Below are 22,428 nucleotides of genomic sequence, written 5' to 3' on the forward strand. Positions count from 1 at the left end.
TAGCTACACAAGCTGCCCTCAGTTTTTACTGCCTCAGTCCTATCAATGAGTTAAATGCTTGTTCCTTTCTTGCAAAGGTTGGAGGTGTGGACCCAAAACAGCTGGCTGTTTATGAAGAGTTTGCACGAAACGTCCCTGGCTTCTTGCCCACCAATGACTTAACTCAGCCTACAGGATTCTTGGCTCAGCCTATGAAGGTAGGGGTTTCTGAATTAATCAGCTTGAGAGTACTACAGCAGTTTTGAAGACTGTTGCAGAAGTTGTGGTTTTGTTAGGATTCATAAGAGTTAAGTGTTTGTATTGTCGGGGGATAGTGGTTGAAAAAATGTTTGTTCTAAAGACAAAGTAATGGTAACATAAAACTTCCATCCAGTCTTGGGGATTTGTAACTCAAATTGGGACAAATTCTGCAGTTCAGGATTGCTACACGTAGTTTTAATTGCAGTGAAACATTTTTTTCAAATCTCAGGTTACTTTTGAAGGTCATGGATGGCAGGTCTGAATTTTAAGATAATTAATAAGTTTTTGTATGCATACCTAAGGCCTTACTGACAGAACAAGAGGGAATAGCTTCAAACAGAAAGAGGACAGGTTTAGATTAGATGTTAGGAGGAACTTCTTCCCTGTGAGGGTGGTGAGGCACTGGAAGAGGTTATCTGAAGAAGCTATAGATGGCCCATCCTTGAAGTGTTCAAAGCCAGGTTGGGTGCAGCTTTGAGCAACCTGCTCCAGTGGAAGATGTCCCTGCCCATAGCAGGGCAGTTGAAACTGGTCTTTAAGATGGTCTTAAATGTCCTTCCAACCCAAACCATTCTGTGATCTGAAGGCAAAGAGCCAGTCAGTCAGTATTTTGAGTGTCACAGATGCAATCCTTACAAAAATCACTGATTCTCACTTTCTCTTAAGCAGCAAGCTTGGGCTACAGATGACGTAGCACAAATTTATGACAAATGTATGACAGAACTGGAGCAGCACCTGCAATCTATTCCACACACCCTGGCCATGAATCCTCAAGTTCAAGCACTGCGTAGCCTCTTGGAGGCAGTGGTAGTGGCTCGGAACTCCCGGGATGCTATTGCTGCTCTTGGACTACTGCAGAAGGTGAGTGTTGACAACTCGTCTCTGTAACAGCTTGCTTAGAAGTTATTACTCACCTAGCTCATGGATTGTCTTGCTGGTGACCTTGTTTCTTCATGCATCCTGTGGAACTTGCTTGGTGAACAGTATTGAACTGCTGTCTTTGGAAATCTGATTAACAGGATTGGGAGGGAGCCATTGTGTTCACATAGGGTTTTGTACACATGGTGTTGAGTCTGCTGTGGGAGAAGCAGGTGTACAGAATCCTGGGACTTAGTTTTGTTCAGATGTGGCAGGTAGAGAGCTGTTGCTGTCCAGAGTGGTCTGATTTTAGGATGATATGGGGGCTAAAAGGGTGTTTGAACTGCCCTTGTAGGTAGAATACTGAGCTGGATTTCTAGTGGCACACTTGGGGGTTCATTCTGCAGTAACTCATAAATGACTATGCATGGTGGGTTGACCCTGGCCAGCTGCCCAACACCCATCCAGCTGCTTCTTCTTTCTGCTTTTCTGCAGGACACAGAGAAAATGCAGGGAAGACCAGATGACATTTGTTCAGATTATGACAGTTTAATAGGGAAAATAAAGGCCATGTGCACAAAGGAAACTAAAATCTTGACTTCCCATCAGCAGGGAGATGTCCAGCTACTCCTCGCAAAGCAGGGCTTCAGCACATGTGACATTTGCTTGCAAAGGCAAACATTAGAACCATGAATGCTCTTTTTCATCTTCCTTTCCCTGAGCTTTTCTTGCTGAACATGATGTCATATGGTATAGAACATCCCTTTATTCAGTTTGGGTCAACTGTCCTGGCTGTGTTGCTTCCCAGCCTCTTGTCCATCCCCAGCCTACCCACTGGTGGAGGAAGCAGAGTGAGAAAGAAAAAGCCTTGATCCTGTGCTAGTGCTGCTCAGCAACTGGCAAAACTCTGGTGTGTTTTCAACACTGGTTCAGCACAAATCCAAAGCACAGTGCCATATGGGCTGCTTTAAAGCAAGTTAACTCCATCCCAGCCAGAATTTGTAGGCTGTACCAGTGGGAAGTGTTAGAGTGAGCTCTGTGATCTGAGTTGGCATCAGTGCTTGTGTAGTAGTGTAGAACAAGTGACAGACATAGAGAAAAATCCACTTGAGAATAGTGTAAGGATACTGAGCTGTCTGCATGAGGATCCAAGAACAGTGCCAAAACAAAATAACCAAAAGCTGGAGGGAGACTCTTTGTTCTTGTCTGCTAGTGCTTTTACCTGTTAAAGGATCCAGTCCTCACTAGAACTTGACCAAATAAATTGTGTTGCCCATGTAAAACTTATCCTCCACTTGCTGTAGACTAACACAGATACATCTCTGAGTGTTGCAGCTCTTTCTCTAAGGAAGCTGCTCACTTACCTCTGGCAGGTTCTGCAAATATTTTCTCAGGTAGTTTTCCATGAGCTGTATGCAGAATTGCTTGAGGAGGCATTGGCTTAGGGAGACTGCAGTACAAAGTAACACTGTTACTGTTGTCTGTCATGGTATTTGGGGCACATACAAGGCTAGTGGGGCATAGAGAGACCGGTGGGTTTGTTTCTGATAGTATAACTGTGTACAGTGCATGTATAGATGCCAAAGTAGTCTTACCAAGAGGTCAGCACAATTAAATTGATTTTTTCCCCCATATCTTCTGGTGATAACTCCTGCTGATGTAATGTGCAGAAGATTTGGAAGAGGACTGTTTTTTTCCTCTGCTAACAGGTTGCATCTATTCTAGGCTGTAGAGGGCTTGCTGGATGCCACCAGTGGGGCTGACGCTGACCTCCTGCTCCGCTACCGTGAGTGTCACCTGCTGGTGCTGAAGGCTCTGCAGGATGGCCGTGCCTATGGATCTCCATGGTGTAACAAACAAATCACTAGGTCAGTTACAAAGCTGCAAGAACACTGATGTAGCTTTGACCATCTTTTGGGAGTTCCTGTGCTACTCAGAATTCCCTGCCTGTTAATATTTTCCTTTGCTGCAATTTGGACAGACAAAAAATAACTAGCTTGTTTTGTCAAAATTAAGTAGATCTTCTGATAATGCTGGTTCATCCCAGAACATGATAGGAATCCTTAATGGAATTAAGCATTAGAGCGTGGTGTGGGCTTTTTTTTTCCCCCCTCATTTTGCAGAAAATATCTCTATGTCACAAACAATGTGACATAGCATATGTCTGCAGCACAAGCTTCAGCTAGGCAAATTTGCCATTTCATCCTTGGAAGAGACTTCTTATACTGAATAAACTGAAGCTCTTGAAGGGCTCTTGTGACCAGTTGTGCAGGGCAATAGATGCTTGAGTTTGACTGTTCAGAACTTCAACATTACCTAGAGAATGCTCTAGAAGGGGCTTCTTTTGAAGCAGGTAATGAATCACAGTGAATGTCACAGTTTCTGAAGTACTAGATTTGAGTTGTTTCACTTAAACTGTGTAATGTTGAAGTACACTTTTGTAAGAAGTCCAATTCTTCAGGTGCCTGATTGAATGCAGAGACGAGTACAAATACAACGTGGAAGCTGTGGAGCTGCTAATCCGCAATCACCTTGTTAACATGCAGCAATATGACCTTCACTTGGCTCAGGTAAAGAGAATCTGCTCTTTTAAAGGAGGAGGGATGCACTCACTCCACTGTAAGATCTATGGTTGAACTCATGTCTTTTTCATGTTGACAGTCCATGGAGAATGGCTTGAACTACATGGCTGTGGCATTTGCCATGCAGTTGGTAAAGATCTTGTTGGTGGATGAGAGAAGTGTTGCCCATGTAACAGAAGCAGATCTGTTTCACACCATTGAGACACTCATGAGAATTAATGCTCATTCCAGAGGAAACGCCCCGGAAGGGTGAGGCTATAGTATTGTGCAATATATTACTTTTTTGTGCTCATTTATGATTTGCATATTATATAGGCTATGTCTCATAAAATTCGATCGTACAGCTTTAAACTTTCCCTAAGGCTGCAATCCTTTCTTAGTTTCAACTGTCAATCTAGTGTAAACATGCTCATCTTAGTCAAAATAGAGGCAGCTGCAGCAGCATGTGAAACCGAATGCTTAAGCAAGAAAATCTCTCCGTGCACTATAGTCCAAAATTCTCTGCAACTGTGAGAAACTTGTTTGAATTCCGGCTTTATCTCAAATTTATGCAATATTCTTGCCCTTTTAAATCTTACATATTTAGATGTCAGTTTGTTAATTTCTTAATTGCAAACAATCCAGTTGGACTGTCCTTTCTGTTTAGAGTTTACAGAGCAATCCTCCAGCAGTCTCATATGGATTATGTGTCCACCAGCAAACTGCCCAAACCATTTGGGTAGCAAATGTTGCCACAACACTTGGAAATACCTGTGGGACTTACAGGCCTCCTGTTTGTAAGGTGGAAGCAGTTGTTGCTGGGTTTGAGAAAGACATGGATTAGAGCTTGGAGAACTTTGAATAGCTGTGAGAGCAACCAGCAGCTGGCTGATGGCAGTGGCTGCCATTACCAACACAGCTGCTGGTAGGATGTCACAAAACCAAAGTCCTTGCATCTGCAGTTGGCGTGGATAGACTGTTCACTGTATGGCTTGGCTTTCACTGCAGCCAGATCTAGTCAGGCCATTCAATACTGGCATCCCCCTGTCTGGGAGCATTTTAAGGCTCCTGAAGTCTACAGAAAGGAAGCTGCTGCTAGTCCCTGTGGTGTTTTGTTGCAGCACTCCACCGTACAAATTGGAGTGGAACTTCAAAGCTTATGTGATTTCGGTGTTCCTTCTTTCATCATAAGTGTATCTGCTTTCATGACTTATTTCTGCTATTCCAGTGAGGACAGTAAGATAGAAAGTTTTAGTATAAGAAATAATTTGCTTTCTTTCAACTCTCTTTGACTGAGCTTCCAGTTCCTGCACATTGTGGGGGAGGAGGAATTCTAACCCAGCTCTTGCTCTGGTCTGTTGCATTAGATTACCCCAGCTGATGGAAGTGGTCCGATCAAACTATGAAGCAATGATTGACCGTGCTCATGGAGGTCCTAATTTCATGATGCATTCAGGAATTTCCCAAGCTTCTGAGTATGATGACCCACCAGGCCTGAGGGAGAAGGCAGAATACCTGCTGAGGGAGTGGGTGAACCTGTACCATTCAGCTGCAGCAGGCCGTGACAGTACCAAAGCGTTCTCTGCGTTTGTTGGACAGGTAGAGCTTTTGGAAAGAAAGGTGCTTTTTATTCAACATAAGTAGGGTGTGGTGCCCTCCATTTTAAAGTGGTGTTATAACCTGTTAGGCATCCTTTTGAAACTTCCAGGTGTATGGCAGTTTACTGTCAAAGTTCTGTCTGGTTTTGATGAAGCCCTGTCCTCCACCAGATTATGTTCTTTGGATACTGTAGCAACAGGTTGTCACTTCAGACCATGAGTTCTGAGATAAGTTTGATGGACAAAGAACTTGAGCTGAAATAGCTTTGGAAATAGTTCTGTCATGCTCTGTAATGAGCCTTGACTGATGTTGCCCCTTATGAGTAACAGTAAAAGCTCTGACAGCCTACAGGAGGATTTCACCAGTTGAGATTCAGGTAAATTGTTTCAGGTCATGTGGGCAAGGGAATTCTTTTTCAAAATGAAATCATTAATAAGGAAAATCTTGAGACTTCATTAGTTGCAGTGGTGCTTAAATTTAAACAGTGTCTAGCATCACGTTGAACATGGTCCTCTTAACCATTGTTAAAGGACTCTGAAGCACCTTAACGCGTGTGGTGAACATCACATACCATCTGCCTTCTAGCTGGGATTGAGGAGGGAGATCCCCTCAGTAGCCCAGCATGTGTGGTAGCAAACTCCTGTATTTGCAGGCAGCTCCCTACAGCTGTGTTCTTTGCATGCAGCTCCTTCACTGCAGCTGCAAGAAAAGCCCCTGACGTGCCCTTTTTGCATTGAGTTCTTTTTAAGTTTGTGACACTGCCACAGATATGCTGCAGACTTTGCAGATACTAATGAAGAGAAGCTCAGGCTTTAGAGTATGCATGAGGATTGTGACTGATGCAGTGGTTTTTTCCTTTTGATTGTACTGTCCTTTTGTAGTGGTTATAGACAGCTTTCTGTTGGTCTGACTTCTGCTGCATAGAACATTTTGAATAGATACTGTGTAAACATGCATCTTAAAGAAATATTTTACTATTTCTGTGATCTCACTTCTTTTACTTTAAATTGTGCTTCTAAAGAGCACTTCAGTATACTCGCAATATTTAGTACACTTTTGTCCCACTTCACTATCACACTTGTTTGATTACCTTTTGTACATATTTGATCAGTTTTGAAAAAGAAATTAAAATATATTGAAGCGCAGTGTTTATTTACAATTGTTTCCTTACAGGCTTTGGTAATAAGTTTTAAAGAATATTTTGCAGTAACTGCATTAAATAAGGTTCTATTACTGAACTCAAATGACTGCCAAAGTGCTGCTTCCTTCCCACAAGTCTGTAGGACAAGAAGAAGCACAGAACTTTGAAAACAGATACCTAAATTCTTTGGACTTCTTAGAAAAAAAGTTTCTCCAGAAATACTAGAAGTTCTCCACATTGTCTCCAAATTACCTGTTCTGCTGTTTGTATGGCTTTATATCCAGTAGGAGTTTAGAGATAAGATACTTAATTCAAAACCCCCAAGTTTTCTGCAGTGTACTTTGTTTCATTTTGATGGCTCTAATACTGACTGACAAATAAAGTGAGGTCTCTGGGCTTTTTAATATGTATATTATTAAAACAGTTCCCCCATGCAAAGCAAAAAAGCCCACCCACTCTTTCTCTGTGTGTAATGTTCATGTAAGGAAAATTTCCTTTCCAAATGCAGTTTGCTTCTACAGAGTGGGGCTGCCAAGTAGTGGTGATTCCTGAGCTAGGAGCTGGAGTCTGCCCTGCCCAGAGCTTGTACTCCTCACGTTCTTCATGCAAGGCTGAATGCTGGTGGTAGCACTGATGTTAAAACATGCTTCTCAGCTATGCTGATGGTTGGAAAGATTTGGGATTCAAAAAATTGTATTTGAGAATAAATGTGTTTGCTAAAATTGTGTTGCCACCCTCAAATTGCCTTGCAAACAATAATCTCTCAGGACAGTATGGCAAAAATTAACTGCTGTGGCAGGCAAGGTGGGTGCTTTGTAAAGGGTAGGTTGTTGGAAATAAATTGTAAAACTAACTGTCTGTGGTTATGGTGCTGACGTCTTTTCCTTTCCTGATTAGATGCACCAGCAGGGGATCCTGAAAACAGATGACCTGATCACCCGTTTTTTCCGTCTTTGCACTGAAATGTGTGTTGAGATCAGCTATCGAGCCCTGGCCGAGCAGCAGCACAACCCTGCAGCCAACCCCACCATGATTCGAGCCAAGTGCTACCACAACCTGGATGCCTTTGTGCGACTGATCGCACTGCTGGTGAAGCACTCTGGGGAGGCAACCAACACAGTCACAAAGATCAACCTCCTGAATAAGGTTGGGAATCCTTCTTGTCCTTGTTGCATTTAAAGTGTGCTGTCAGCTGTACCTTTGATAAACCCAAGGTGCAGACCTGAATGTGGGCATCTGCTGAAGTGTCTGATGAGAACTTAGATGGGTTGATCACTGATAAACTTTTGAGTGAACCACCAAGATGCCAAGTGGCTTTCTTGTTCACAAAGATTTCATCTCTAACCAATCTGAAATTCATCTTTGTGCCTTGAAATGAAATAGTCAGCAGCTGCTATTTTAAGGTTGTTGATTCCTCAGTGTTTGCCTTCATGTTGTGAGGGTCTCTCCTTTGCTCTTACATTACTTGGTTTATGGCTGGATCGCCATACGTAATGTGAGACCTTCAGATACTGCCCAGTCAGTCATTGTGACCGTGGTCCAAGGGACAAGGAAAGCAAAGCAGAGTGGTTGGGAATTACTGAAACAAATTGGAATATTCATTTATGCAACACTTCCAATAACTAGGAACACTCTTTTTTTTTTTTTTTAACTGATGGGTAAACTATTATCTGTAGTCTGACTTGCAGAGTAATTCTTGCTGTCTCCACATGTCTTAATCTCTTTAGGTTCTTGGTATTGTGGTGGGAGTTCTTCTGCAAGACCATGATGTTCGGCAGAGTGAGTTTCAGCAACTTCCTTACCATCGCATATTCATCATGTTGCTGTTGGAATTAAATGCTCCTGAGCATGTACTGGAGACCATCAACTTCCAGACACTCACAGCTTTCTGGTATGTATTTGGGATTGGCCACAGTGCTCATCCTTTCTTAGTAGGATCAAGGATTTTCACTTAAAGGCTATCTGACTGTTCTTTGTGGTGGCTTCATCACCTTTGGAGTAACTGGTTCTACTGTGGACTGACCACTTGCTTGTTTTAGGGGAGATGATTGGTAAAACCCAAGATGCTCAAATGCCTTTGCTTTTAGGGCTATGTTTTTCCCTCAATGTTATGAAAAGCAATCTTATTGCTGTGCACTTCTAACCTGCTCTAACTTTTCTTTCAGTAACACATTTCACATCCTGAGGCCTACAAAAGCTCCAGGTTTTGTTTATGCCTGGCTGGAACTGATCTCCCATCGGATATTTATTGCAAGAATGCTGGCACATACACCACAGCAGAAGGTGTGGCTGCAGTTTATCTTTTCTGAATTAAAAAGCTCACCCAGATGTTAATCTGGTGTGGTGCTGTTTCACATCTCTTAAAGTGCACTAGTAGCATGGCCGTTCTGTTTTTGTTGTCTTCCGTATTCACAGTAACCTAACTGCATGGAGGAGAGTCTGTGTGTCAATAGCTATGGAACACAGGGTGAATTGAATTTGATAAACATGCTTTTGTCAATGTCTAGAAGAGCTGTAGCCTTCCTTCTGGGCTAAATATTGTCAACTCAGTATGGCATGTTGAGGGTTCTGGAGACACCCATGGCACATGGTGTGCAGCTGAAGCCCTTGAAATGAGCTGTGCTGCACTCAGGGGTTGAGCTGGCAGTTGCTAGCTTTTCATCCAGGTTTATATAAAGATCAATCTAATTATAGTTTTGAAATTAAGGTAACTGGTCTTCGTTGCATGTTTTCCACCTGGTGTTCTTTTCTTGACAGGGTTGGCCTATGTATGCCCAGTTATTGATTGATCTATTCAAGTACTTGGCTCCTTTCCTTAGAAATGTGGAACTCACCAAACCTATGCAAATTCTTTATAAGGTAAAAAATATCAACTAATAGATGCTTCCAGTCAAAGTAGAGGTGTTCTGGCACTAAAATAGAATAAGCTTGTTTTTTCTCACTTACCTCTGAGAGTTGAATTTAAATTGTGGGGGAAAGCAGGCTACCCTCCCAGATTAGTTTCCTTCTGGTAATGTTAGCCACATGACATAGAATAATGGCTCTGCAAGCTTTTGAACAGTTTCAATAGTTATACACCTCTTATATTTAATATTTTTTTTCCACAGGGCACTCTGCGTGTGTTGCTGGTCTTGTTGCATGATTTCCCAGAATTTCTTTGTGACTACCACTATGGGTTCTGTGATGTGATCCCACCTAACTGTATTCAGTTAAGGAACCTGATCCTGAGTGCCTTCCCACGGAACATGAGGCTTCCAGACCCTTTCACCCCCAACCTAAAGGTAGAACTTACTTTAAAGGAGTTTGATAATAAGAAACTTTAATGCTCAAAATACTTTCTATCCAGGTTAATATTATCTAATTAAATCTCTGGGTATCTGCTAGGTAACTGATTCTGGAATGATTAGAAGGAGACTTTCTCATGCTGCCAAAGCACTGTCCTGTTGCATTTCTCTGCCTGAGCTGTGCAGGGCGATGGGAGCAAAGCTGCAGTGCTCATTGTCACTGAAGAAGGCTGTTCTTGACTTGTGTGGATGCTTGTGCTTTTTGAAACTACCAGACTGTCTGGAGTGTAGATGGGGAGACCCCAAAGGCAGTGACTGAATTTCTCTATGGCCTTTACCCCTGAATTTTTTTATCCTCTCAGTTCTTCAAGACCTCATGTGATAAATTTGCATGTCAGATACAAAGTTTCTTCTAAAATGTGCAAAAGTCAGGTGTTGCCATTTCATTGATGGAAGAGTGATCAGCAACAGTAGTTGATGAAATATTGCTTATAGATTGCTTTTCAGTTTGTTCCATTGCTGATGGTTTAGTTGACTGGGTTTTCTGTCAACAGGTGGACATGCTAAGTGAGATTAATATTGCTCCACGAATACTCACAAATTTCACTGGAGTGATGCCACCTCAGTTCAAGAAAGACTTGGATTCCTATCTCAAAACCCGTTCTCCAGTCACGTTTTTGTCTGACTTGCGAAGCAACCTACAAGTAAGTTTGAGGTTTTTGAGGTTTCTGTGGGTGCTCAATTGAAATAATGTGGCACAAATGATCTCACTGGTTCAGCCACCATCCTTTCCTGCAGGAATTTTGTTGGTGTTGGCTAGCAATGTGTTCCAGGCAGTAAAAAAGCCTGTGAAAATGCACACTCTGAATAAGTCTTCCACTTCCTGATAGGATGTGTTGAACCTTTTAGAATCTGATTAAATTTTGATTCCAAATAGATTAATTGTTACAGAAATATATGGATCCTCATGCCAATATTTAAAGGGTAAAAAAGGTCAAATTGGCTAAAGCCCAGTTCAGAATTGTGGCTAAAACCTCATTTCAGACATCTCATGGCTTAACTTGCAGCAGACTTGAGTCTGAAGTTGGACTTCCTCAGAGAATTGCTTAGAGAGAAACATTCCCACAAAGGGGATCTTTCCACCAGCTGGTGAATTCACATTGCTTTATCTGATGTTTTCCTTTAGGCAGAGAGTAAAAACAAATCTGTTGTGTCAACACTTTGCTGATGTTTTTGAATATATATATATATATATATACACACACTTATATATGCACTATATTATATGCTTTTTAATACATGCTGTATTAAAAAGGCTGAATGCCAGATTGAATTTGTGGATGTCCCAGTGTGTTGTATTCTGGATAATCAGGAAGATGCTTGGATGCTGTTGTTGTACATGCTGTACCTTTGAGTGCTGAAGGAATATTGACTGTTAATGCTTTTCATATCTTTGCTATTAGGTATCAAATGAACCTGGCAACCGCTACAACATCCAGCTGATTAATGCACTGGTGCTCTACGTAGGTACTCAAGCTATTGCACACATTCACAACAAAGGCAGCACACCCTCCATGAGCACCATTACCCACTCAGCTCACATGGACATCTTCCAGAATTTGGCAGTAGACCTGGATACTGAAGGTGAGCTGGGAACACCGCTAGTTCATGCCACACTTACAGCAAGTGGGCCCTGACTTTAAAAAGGACATTGAGGTGCTGGAATGTGTCCAGTGAAGGACAGCAAGGCTTGTGAAAGGTCTAGAAAACATTTCCTGTGAGAAATGGCTGAGGGAATCTGAGTTTGTTTAGTGTTGAGAAGAGAAGGCTCAGGAGCCTCGAGCTCTGAAGTGTTGTTGTAGTGAAGTGGGGGTCTTCTACCATGCCTGCAGTGGGAGGACTAGAGGAAATGGCCTTAAGGTGTTACAGGGAAGATAGAGATTAAATACTAGAAAAGGTTTTTTCAGTGTTAGGGTGGTCTGATATTGGATTAGGCTGTGCAGCGAGGTGATGGAGTTGCCATCCCTGAAGGTGTTTGAGAGGTGTCTGGATCTGGTGCTGGGTCATGTGATTCAGTGGTTATGGAGTTACAGGGGTAGGGCTGGGCTGATGGTTGGACTTGATGGTCTTAAAGGTCTCTTCCAACCTTGATGATTCTGTGATTTCATGTAGCTGATAGTGAATTCACAGAAATGAATGCAATGTAAATTATAGAAGCAATGTTCTAACCGAAAGTTCAAAGTATTCAAGGGAAATGCCTGCAGTGAAGAAGAATGGAATTCTTATTTCTCCATCAGCCTGGATAGATACAGCTTTTACATCTGTTCAGTTGGTTTTGTTTTGTGTACCTCCGCGAGGCTCCCAAACGTTAATGTCAAGTACTGCTGGTTGCTTCTTTACTCCTCTGTGTGTGCGGGAAGCCGCGTGTGCTCAGTGTTCTCTCCCGCAGGCCGGTACCTCTTCCTGAACGCCATCGCCAACCAGCTGCGGTACCCCAACAGCCACACCCACTACTTCAGCTGCACCATGCTCTACCTGTTTGCAGAGGCCAACACAGAGGCCATCCAGGAGCAGATCACCAGGTGAGAGGGATGGCATTTACCTTGCCAACATCCAGCTTTTTGCTTCCCTTCCTTCTGCATTTTTGATCTTTGAGCTCTAAGTGTTCTTACTTTCGGATTTCAGGGTTCTCTTGGAACGACTGATTGTAAATAGGCCTCATCCCTGGGGTCTCCTCATTACGTTCATTGAGCTGATTAAAAATCCAGCCTTTAAGTTCTGGAACCATGAGTTTGTTCACTGTGCTCCAGAAATTGAGAAGTGAGTATAACTTAACCACAGAATCATTGAAGTGATATCTCTGAAGCAGTTGAACCTTGAGTTTTTGGTGCTGTCACAGCATCCGTTTGCTGCCATAAATGCACCTACCATTGCTTTGCTTCTGTGTGCAGGTTGTTCCAGTCGGTTGCACAGTGCTGCATGGGGCAGAAGCAGGCCCAGCAAGTTATGGAAGGGACTGGTGCCAGTTAGATGAGCTGCATCCTGCGTTGTAAGAGTGCCAGCCTGGAGGTCCCGTCCCATCAACTGACTGAAGACTCCGTAAGGCTCCTCCTGACCTTCCCAGCCCCCTTGATTGGGTAGACACAACAGACCCTGGGTGAAAGTCTTATGTGGGCATGTTCCAAAGTTTGAAACAAATTTTTTGACTTTCGGCCAAACTTCAGAAGATGCTGTGAATATCATTTGAACCTAGTGTAAATACAAGGAACAGAAACATTTGTCTGGACTTTTGGGTTTGTGCAAATTGTGTAAAAGGCAGGTGGGTAACTGGTGCCTGTCCATCTTGTAATAAAGGGGCAGCTGCTGATGCCAAGCACTTGTCTGGGGCAGACCTCCTTGTCCTGACATTCCCAGACTCCCAAAGAATATTGAAAAGCCAGTAACTTATTTTTCTTTATGTGAATGGGGGACCTTTAAATCACTAAGTTGTTTAAAAAAAAAAAAGTGGATGTGTTTGGAATATGGGAATTCTGTGGAGTACAGGAGGGGTGAGGGAGGGGTTAAGGTTCAGTGTTGCTTTCCCCTCATCCTCATCAAATGCTGATAGACAGCAAGTGGAGTGGCAGTCAGAGAATGCCTCCTTTTTGTTGGAGAAGAAACAGGCCCTTTGGGTGAGGGTCAGCTGTTTTCGGTAAATAAACCAGAGACCAGGCCTATAGCTTTTTTTCTTTTTTTTTTTTTTGGACAGTTGTAAATTTTGGAAGATGAGGGGTTAAATCTAGACCTTTTCCCACCCTCCCCTGTGACCACACAGTATAAGTTTGTAAAAAAAACCTAAAAAAAATGAAAAAAAAAGAAAAAATTTAACAAAACAAAAAACCCAAAGGACCAATACAGCCCATTTTGTAAGGATTTTCAATGTTTTGTAAAGTATTGGTCCATGTGTTGTATTTTGTAGCCTTTCTAGTTCTTGGGCTTTAGTTCTCCCACTCTTGTATGTATGCATACTGTAGTTACACATTAAAGTCATGACATGCAGCACGTGCCACTGTGCTTATTCTCTCCAGTTCTGTCCTGGCCAGTTGGTGTCTTCCAAAGCCTGTTCTACCCATCCAAAACCTGCAGTTTTCCAATGTGTTTTGGGCACTGCCTGTTGGAAGCAGCTGGGTTTGTTCTCTAGCATGAGGTCAGTGTGCAGATGTAATGACTGGACAGGGTCTTGCTTTGAAGTGCATCAGAAGGGGCAGTTGTGTGAAAATAGAAGTGGCTTGGTTGCAAGCTCAGACAGGAGTTTGCACTGACAGGAATTTGTCTCAGACAGGAGACTGCACTGGAGGTATAATGGAGTGTAGACAGCCCGTCAGTTTAATTTCTAGTGCCTTCCACCCTGCTGTGATCTCCTTGCAGCAGGAATCTGCCCAAGGTTGTGGTTAGCTGTTGGAAGGGGAGGCAGCTTCAGTGTTGTTAATACTGCAAGGTCCTTTAACCTAGCAGATGCTAGGAAATAGAGCTTCACTTCTTTCTTTTTACATAACATCAGCTTGTTAAAGCCAGCTGCTTTAGTTGACTGCTGTGGTGTGAGCAGAGAGGTCAGGATTTTCTACTCAGGTTTAAGGGGTTTCATACCTGGCTTTGCATTTGCTGTATAGAGGAAGAAACAGCTCTGAGGGATCACTGAGCCAGCTGTGCCAGTGGCTGGCAGCTCAGAGGGAATTCTCTCTCTTTCTGTTCCCGGCATTAGTCACCTCTGTGTCAAGGAGTAGGCTGTGGCTAGGTCCTACAATTCCATGGCATTTCTTTGCCAGGTCAGTAGCTGTACTGAAACAGCCTTTTGAAGTTGGAACTGTGGATACAGTTCTCATTTCTTCTTCAGTATACTTTTTACTATGCCTCCCATTCCAGTCCCAAGGACACACAGTTCTACATTGTTTTCCAGAAATGGTATGTCTGTTCTTAAATCCCTGTGATAAAACAGTACAGCATAATTGGCAGCCCCCTGTTTGAGGATTCTCCCCTTCAAATGCAAACAGCTCCTGAATTCTGGCATCCAGTGGGATACAAAAGGATATCTTTTTTAAGGGAATATCTTTTAAGTCTAATGATGTAAACCACTGACCAGTGTCTTTTATGTGGTTGATGCACATCTTGTGTGCAAGCTTTATGGCTCTTAAATCTTGGACTAGCTGATACTCATCTGAGTGTGGTTTCTTAATGGGTAGAATTGGGGTATTAAACTGACTGCCATTCCTGAAGCAACCCAAAGCTAATAAATCTTTCAGTGTTTGGCTCTAGCCCTTTTCTAGCTTCCAGTTTAACAGGGTGTTGTTTTCATCTTACCCATTTCGTGCCTGGTTTTAATTGGGTTGTTACCAGCTTTGCTTCTTGTGATCTTGCAGGATTACCAGTCACCTACATGAGAGGAGTCACCCCATCTTCTGTTTTTATGGGTATTTCTTCCTCTCTGGGTCTTTTTGATCCTGTAACATAAAAACTTATGCCCCCAGGGCTTTTTCTTCTGGTTTATGTACTTGGATCTGTCCTTTTTCAAAGGTTCTTTTTGCATTTAATTTACTTATTTCTCTTCCTAATAATGGCATTGGGCATTTGGATATGTACAGAAATTTTATAAAACTCTTTCCAATTCCAAATTTGAGTGGCTGGAAGAATGGCTTTATTTCCTTTTTTCCTATGGCTCCAGCTATAGATGTCCTTTGTTTACTGAAGGCTTATTTACATCTTAGTTGCTCCTCTATTAGATATTCTACCTTTTCAATCCCCAAATTTACTGTGACATGGAGTTCTGTTGGGGATTCTGTGGACCTCTCAGTCTAAATCCCAAATGAGAGTAAGCAGTCTTCCTACTTGTGGAGCCTCCCATCTTTGAGGATAATCTGTGCCCTGAGTTCTGCCCTGGGTTCTGTGGGCATTTGTTTCCAGTGCCTGTTCTGCTTACAGTAACTACTTTGAATTTCTCCTACTAGATGGGAATTTAGCAGTTGAAATCTGATTTCCTTACATTACCTCCTGCCCTTCCAACTATCACAGCTATCAGCCACATTTACCATCCCTTCTCTGATCTCTTGTCCCCTTTTCTTTCCTTTCTCTTCTTCACCTCATTCTCTTCATTACACTTCCTTTTTATTTCTCTAGTGCTAAAACATGAGAGTCTGCTGTCATCAACCCACATTCCTTCCAAGCCTTATCATTATTCTGCAATGCAAAGAACAGATCAACATCTGACACTTTGCCCCATTTTCCTTCCTGGAAACAAAGTAACATTAATTGCAGGATCCATTCTGAGGCCTTTTTCCCAATTCTCTAATAGATTAAAAGGCCACCACATAATCAATTTCTTCTTAGTAAGTGAATCCTCTCCAAACTTTCCCCATGGTCCAAAAATACATTTTTAAAAGTGAAGTTCTCAAAATGCCCTTCTCCAATGAGGTGGAACTTCCAATGCCCATGCAGGCAAACAATTACAAACAGCAGGTATAACTAAGTCTTGTTATAGTTCAAACCTTTTATATGCTTTGGTCATCACCAAGTTTGTGCATATCTAAAATACAAGTTTTAACCCAAACCCCCAAACTTTAACCAAGATACAAAATGTAATACTCCTCTGACAGGTATATTTTCCAATATGATTACTTTGGAGACACAGGATACCAAAATACCAGTTTTAACAATGTCTCTATGAAGGATAGTGGCAGCTGTGTGAGATCCTGCTCCAATTCACTATTGTCCTATCTGGGAAACCAGAACAAACTCCCCTCAGTACTGTTACACCACCCTGTCCCCAAGCACTGCAGGCAGGGCTGTAGCTGAGCTTTGTCATGAGTGCAGTGTGTGTTTTGCTTGTCTGCAATACTTAAAACTGCAGCAGCAATCCCCTTGCTCTCAGATGGGGCTTCACACGCTGTTGAAGTAGAGAGCATGGGCTGGGAAACAAAACTCATTTGTATTAAATAGAGCTTGGCCTGTCAACCATCAGTGTTTTGTCATGCAAAACCAAAGTGAGTTCAGGGTAGAACTGCATCAAGCAGAGGGTGTATATCAAATGCTCAGCCTGCAGCAGCTGTGGAACTGTGACAGTGCTCCTCCAGAGTAGTCTCAAGCCCACACAGAAATACCTTTTGTGAAAATAAAAGGAAATATTTGTTATACTGAGCCTACATGAAGACCAGCTAGATGGGCTTGTACTCTTGAACATGTTCAACATAAAATATGTACAGGTGAAGAGTTTAGTGTTGTCAGCAGGTCCACCTGCCAGATGTTTACTCTGAACTGCTCTAAGGTAAGAGCTACCAGCTGGATTTCTGCCCTCTTAATCTGGACACGGAGCAGGTCTTGCCATAAACTTCTGATGCTGAATGAGGGAAACCTCTGCTGTTCTGGCAGTGTATGTCTGCCTTCCTAAAACAGACATTAGGATGGCTAGGGTTTCTTAACCTTTGGAAAAAGGTGGTATTTGTGCTCCAGAGCTCTCATGGTACAATAAGGCCACTCAAAACCACCTTTGTGCTGTGAAGATACTTCTTTATGTAGAGGTAGCTAAAAATCCATGTGCTGTATGAAGGACAAGTGGACCTGCAGTCAGTCTTGCCATCTGTGCTCTCTGCTGGAGAAGAGATGGCCAGAGGCTGACCTTTCCCTCAGGATCAGCCCCAGCCAGGGGCACTGGGGTTTCTATTGTACCAGCTCTAGCAGCTGATGCAAGATCCTCTTCTGTCCATAGCGCACGTGCAGCGCTTGCTGCTCCCTTCGACTCAGTTTCTTGTAAGCCTCCTTGTTGTTTAGCAAGTCCTGCTCTGCTTTCAGGTCTGCCCCGTAGGACTCCAGGGTCAGCAGCACACTGTCATAAAGGAGCTTCTTGCAAGGGGTTTTAAGCCTGGAGAGTGCCTCATTTGAAAGGGTAGAGTTTTCCTCTTCATCACTGTCGTCTTCCCAGCCATCTTGCTCCTTATACTCCTTGAATTCTTCTTCTGACATGCAGAGCACCTGCAGTGACCAGGCAAAGGGATAAGTCATTGGCAGTGTGAGTGCATCAGGCTTTCTCCTCTGTAGAACAGAAGAGCCACGTGGAGCAGCTGAGTTATTCCTCAGCTGCACTAAAGATTAAGAGACTAAAACAGGCTTAGATACCTAAGTGCAAGTAATTGTGGGTTAGAAGAACATTAAAACAGTAGATCTGGGTATTGGCAAGTCTTCAAAAGCATCTCAGCTGTCACCTACAACGTTGTGACAGCTTTCTACAACAGCAGTGGTCATGGAGCCATTCAAGACAGATATGTGAGTTCACACTAGATGGCTGCTTCAGGAGAGGAAGATGACTTAACAGCACCTGGGAGCTGGGCAGCCACACCCCCTGCCACTGTTCACATGGGAGTTTTAGTGCCAAACTGCCTTCAGGTGCTTGTCCCCTTCACTGAGCCATTCTGCACTGCTGATTTGCCCAGCTGCACTCTGTGCTCCCTCTTGCAACTCTTCTGGCCATTCTTACCTTGAGAGTCATGGACAGCTCTTCCTCTGTCAGCACTTCATCCCAGCCAAGCACAAAGGCACCTTCCTCCCCCACCATCTCCAGCTGGCACAAGAAGTCCCACTGCTCTGAGACCAGCTGCCGCTGCGCTTCACTTTTGGCGCCTGTTTCGAAGACAGCAGAGCTGTGAACACAACCGGGATGGCAGTGGAGGGGGAGGGAGAATGGAGAAAGGGAAAAAGGAGGCAGAAACCCAAGGCATGGCCCCACCCCCTGACACGCTGTGGAACAGGCTTACTTTTCTTGTCATCCCTGCTGAACAGAGCTCCCTGCCCCATCCTCTCCCAGAGGGGCTGGGGTGCCACTCACGCTGCAGCGCCGCCCTGCGCAGTGTCACCATCTGGATGTCGGCTGTGTCGTGGCTGTTGCCGGGGTAGGGCTCTGCGAAGCCGTACATGTGCAGCAGCTGCCAGTTGGCCATCTGCCCGTACGTGTTGAAGATCTCCTGTCCTTTCTTCACGGGCTGTGTTGTTACCATCCTCAGACATTGCTGTGAGCAGGGAGAGGGGAGACCACCTGAGCTGTGCTGATCCTGCTCCACAGGGGCTTTCAGAGAGCTCAGATGTCCCTGAGCTCCTCCTGAACAAACATGCAGCAGGGCTTTGTTTTAATGAGATCCAGGCCAGACTTGCTGCCCTGGGCTGAGACCCCACCTTGCTGTATCCCCATCCCCAAAAGCTTTACTAAAACAGAACCAAGCTGTGACAATGCCTGGCACAGCAGTTCTGCACTCACAGGAGAGTATTCCAGGTTGGCATTGTGATTGGCCACATGATTCAAAATATCTGCTACAGGCACCATCATGGGAGGATTTGGCCCCTTCTCATCCTCTTCTTCCTCCTCCAAAGGTTCCTGAAAGCTAAGACAAGCCAGTGGTACACATGGCTGCACAGGACAGGCTTCACTTTACACTCAGATTCTTGTGCATCTGCAACCTCTAACACAGTCTGCACTCCTACTTCCTTGTCGGTGCTCCTTCCTGGAGCAAAGCCCTTACTTCTCACCTGTAAGCCATGACAAATGCCACCAGCTCCTTGTACAACTCCAGAGTGTGCAGTTTGGGGTCAAAGATGTCGGGGTGGGTCTCCATGAAAGGCAGGATGATGGAGTTGTACTCCAGCTGGATGTTAGCTAGATCCTTGTCCACAGCTTCTGGGATGCCTGTGCCCTGCAGGAGCCTTGTTCGCTCTTCTTGAGGCCTGTTGCAAGAAAAGCAGGTTCTTCTCCATCTGTGCTAGGGCCAAGGGTCTATAAACTCCTTCCTCCTTAAAAATCTCAGCTTCCTCGTGCTCCCCAGGTCCTTGCTGTCTAGCTCTGCCTGTAACATAACTCCAGGAGGGCCCCGCAGGCTCCTGCCAGTGCCAGCAAAGGGCTTGAACACCAATTTGGGTTGGGGTCACCCAGCAGGACCATATCCCTTCCCAGGACCATGCTCAGCAGCCCCTGGCCTGTGCCTGCCTTCAGCTGTAAGATGAGCCTCCCCAGGCCCCCTTGCTTTCACCTTACCAGAACATGGGGTGGTCCAGGCTCCGGAAGTCCTGCCAGAGGGAGAAATACGGCTGCCAGTGGGAGCTGCTGGCTGTGTACTCGTGGAGCAAGGCCAGCAGGAGAGGGACCCAACCAGACTGGCTCTGCAGCGACTCCTGGGCTACAGAACCAAACAGGATCGAGAAAACCTTAATTGTTCTGTGTTTCAGAACCAAAACCTTATATGACAAGCCTCTGTGCCTATCTTCAGCCTGGAGACAGAGCTTTTATTCTGGTTTGTCTTGGGTTTGTCCTGAGCTGAACCAGGACCAGAAAGGGCTTCTCTGGAGTTACAGATGAGCTCTCCCAGACCTCACGGCCTTGCCCTCCTGAGCCTGAGGCCTTCAGGAACCAAGGAACTGTTCCTTTTCTTACCAGTGCTCCAAGCAAAGCAGCATAGTACAGGTGCCTGTCAGTTAGAAGTTGGTGATGTTACACTGATGGACTTTTCTCCCTGTCCAGCACAGCTCTCAGGGAAGTGAGGGGGTGCCCAGCCCTCCCCTTTCCTAGCTGGTATCAATCGGCCCTACAGCATCCTACACAAGTCAGAAACGGTCCCGAGGCTTTACCACAGACCCATACACTCGTTTCAAAGGTACAGCAGACTTGAGTGACACAAGAAGCTTGCACTCACCTTCCTGCAGGAGTGCGTGGATGGAGGTGGTGTGCTGGGACAGCAGCGCCGTGCGAGGGATGGTGAACAGCACCTCTCCCGCCTCCAGCTCCTCGGCGGCCAGCATCCCGTACCCCGCCACCGCGCCCTCCCTGCTCAGGCGGACCTGGGGCCGGAGGCAGCCGTGAGGGGCGGAGCGAAGAGATCGGGGCGGACCTAGGGCATGCCCGGGCCGGCCCGCGGTGCCTCACCTTGGGGTTCAGCTCCACCCCAGCCCGCCCGCACCACGCCAGGAACCCGGAGAGGGGGTCGGCGCTACTCTTCCCCTGGGCGCCGCTCTCGACCGCCGCCTGTGGATGGAAGCATGGGGTACAGGGGAAGGAGCCATGAGGCCGATGGCGGATCCCTTCAGCGCCGGTGTGTCCCCAGCTCCCCGGGCGCCCCCGGCTTCCCCCGCACCTTGAACCTCTTGGGCGCCGACGCCATGACGCTGCCGACACGTGGTCCCGCACCACGTGGTCCCGCTCGGGCCCTTCCGGGGTAGGCTGGGGCTCCGCCCCCGTGGGCCGGGCTAACGGTGGCCAAAAAGGGACAGAAAGGGCCGGGGAGCAGCGGCGGAAACGCGCTCTCCTGCCCGGGGGGACTCGCAGTCCGTCTCTGTGGGGTCCAGCCTCCGAGCACCTCCCCGGAGGGTCTGAGCTCCGAATGAGCCTCTCGGTGGGATCCAGGGACCACCACTTGTCTTTTTGCGGGTGTGTCCAGCCCGGGGGGCACCTCGGGGGACTGCGGTACCTCCGTGGCTGTCGAGGAGCCGCGCACCGGTGCGGTCACAGCTCCAGACATGGGTAAAAGCGGCGGGCTCTAATTAATCAGGGTAATTAAGCTTGTGCTCTTGTTCAGTCGACACCACACACACTCCCACCGCACGTACGGGCTCTGATCTCCCCCTCTAGGGCCGTCCCGAGGCCGCCGTTCCCCGGCTCATTAGTGCTGTCCCCAGCCCAGCAGAAGGCGGCTGATGCCATCGCTGGCTGCTCGAATGAAGCCAATTAGCGCACACGAGGTGTTTGAAGAGGCCCCGCGGGGCTCTCTGCGGGCTGTCCCTGTCCCTGGCGCTCCCCCACCCCATGTGCAACTGGGCTCGGCTTTCATCTTCTCCAGTCCCTTCCGAGCTGGGCAAGGCTGGACCGGCAGGGTGGGTTCCCCATGGAGCAAAAGGGTCCTGAAGAACGGGGAGGAAGGGCAGGAGAATATGTGTGGTGGCAGCTGTAGGTGCCCAGCACGGGCTCTGTGTCTCGGTGACCCAAGTCCCGCAGCTCCCCCCCTCCTGCTTTAACGCGGCTCCTGGGGCGCCGCTGGGACTCGGATTGGAGCCGAGGCTGCTGCAGCCCCCGAGCAGAGCTCGGAGCCCTGATCGGCCACAGCCCCGCTGCTGCTCCTGCCCCCGGCGGGGCCCTCCTGCCTCCCTCTGGGAGCGCGGAGGTTTCCAGCAGCAGCAGCAGCAGCATCCTGCTCCTCTCCTGCCTGCGCGTCCCCGCGGCAGCCGCATCTTCCCGGGGCGCGTCCCTGCGCCTGCCCGGCGCCCAGTGCCGTTCCCAGAACCCGGGGGTTCGGTCTGGCCTGCGCTGGCAGCCTCGTTGGGATGGTGTGCGAGTGGGAAATACCGAAGTGGGTCCCCCCGTTGTCCCTGCAATGCCGAGCAAAGCGGGTCCCCCCCAGCTGTGACAGACCCGCACCCCGGAGACCAAATGTGAGCCTGGATAGCTCAGTTGGGAGAGCATCAGACTTTTAATCTGAGGGTCCAGGGTTCAAGCCCCTGTTCAGGCGGTGGCTTTATCCTTTAATATCATGAAAGGGAGCCCTGGTGCAGGAATAGCCCCTCCTGCTGCTGGGCCCCTCTGGGGGATCCAGGGTCCCAAGGGCGGCATCCCCCTTCCTTCTTTTCCTATCACCAACTCCCCAAGCTGTTCAGAGCTGGCTCCATCCCACCTGAGACCCACACAGCCTTGCTCTGTTCAACCACCCAGAGCTCAGGGAGATCTCATGTTGGATGATGAGGACAGACA

General features: G+C 46.2%; 2 protein-coding genes and 1 non-coding gene across 9 annotated transcripts in view; 2 read left to right on the forward strand and 1 right to left on the reverse strand.

Moving 5' to 3' along the window:
• CNOT1 (CCR4-NOT transcription complex subunit 1) overlaps positions 1-13,721 on the forward strand; it is a 55,321-nt gene extending 41,600 nt beyond the window's left edge. For 4 of the 7 annotated variants that reach the window (XM_038148510.1, XM_038148514.1, XM_038148512.1 and 1 more), the window contains exons 34-49: positions 78-197; positions 907-1,101; positions 2,824-2,966; positions 3,560-3,668; positions 3,760-3,929; positions 5,027-5,258; positions 7,297-7,545; positions 8,127-8,290; positions 8,565-8,682; positions 9,157-9,258; positions 9,507-9,680; positions 10,238-10,387; positions 11,147-11,327; positions 12,133-12,265; positions 12,369-12,503; positions 12,635-13,721. In XM_038148510.1, coding sequence (XP_038004438.1) covers positions 78-197; positions 907-1,101; positions 2,824-2,966; positions 3,560-3,668; positions 3,760-3,929; positions 5,027-5,258; positions 7,297-7,545; positions 8,127-8,290; positions 8,565-8,682; positions 9,157-9,258; positions 9,507-9,680; positions 10,238-10,387; positions 11,147-11,327; positions 12,133-12,265; positions 12,369-12,503; positions 12,635-12,713 — 2,454 coding nt within the window. In that variant the 3' untranslated portion in view covers positions 12,714-13,721. The remainder of the gene's footprint in view (positions 1-77; positions 198-906; positions 1,102-2,823; positions 2,967-3,559; positions 3,669-3,759; positions 3,930-5,026; positions 5,259-7,296; positions 7,546-8,126; positions 8,291-8,564; positions 8,683-9,156; positions 9,259-9,506; positions 9,681-10,237; positions 10,388-11,146; positions 11,328-12,132; positions 12,266-12,368; positions 12,504-12,634) is intronic. The other 3 variants (XM_038148511.1, XM_038148515.1, XM_038148513.1) reach the window with 1 other exon arrangement.
• On the reverse strand, positions 13,412-21,851 carry SETD6 (SET domain containing 6, protein lysine methyltransferase). The gene is made up of 9 exons (XM_038148517.1): positions 20,822-21,851; positions 20,614-20,712; positions 20,384-20,528; positions 19,729-19,870; positions 19,227-19,421; positions 18,958-19,081; positions 18,532-18,712; positions 18,184-18,326; positions 13,412-17,681 (listed from the first exon to the last, which is right to left on the reverse strand). The coding sequence occupies exons 1-9, from the start codon at positions 21,203-21,205 to the stop codon at positions 17,370-17,372; spliced, it is 1,725 nt and encodes a 574-aa protein (XP_038004445.1). The 5' UTR covers positions 21,206-21,851; the 3' UTR covers positions 13,412-17,369.
• Positions 21,852-22,116: 265 nt separating this feature from the next.
• On the forward strand, positions 22,117-22,189 carry TRNAK-UUU. Its single transcript has one exon. It is a non-coding gene; the product is annotated as a tRNA-Lys (tRNA).
• Positions 22,190-22,428: the final 239 nt, after the last annotated feature.

Source organism: Motacilla alba, chromosome 11, assembly GCF_015832195.1.
Source record: "Motacilla alba alba isolate MOTALB_02 chromosome 11, Motacilla_alba_V1.0_pri, whole genome shotgun sequence".
In the NCBI taxonomy this organism is placed as follows: domain Eukaryota; kingdom Metazoa; phylum Chordata; class Aves; order Passeriformes; family Motacillidae; genus Motacilla; species Motacilla alba.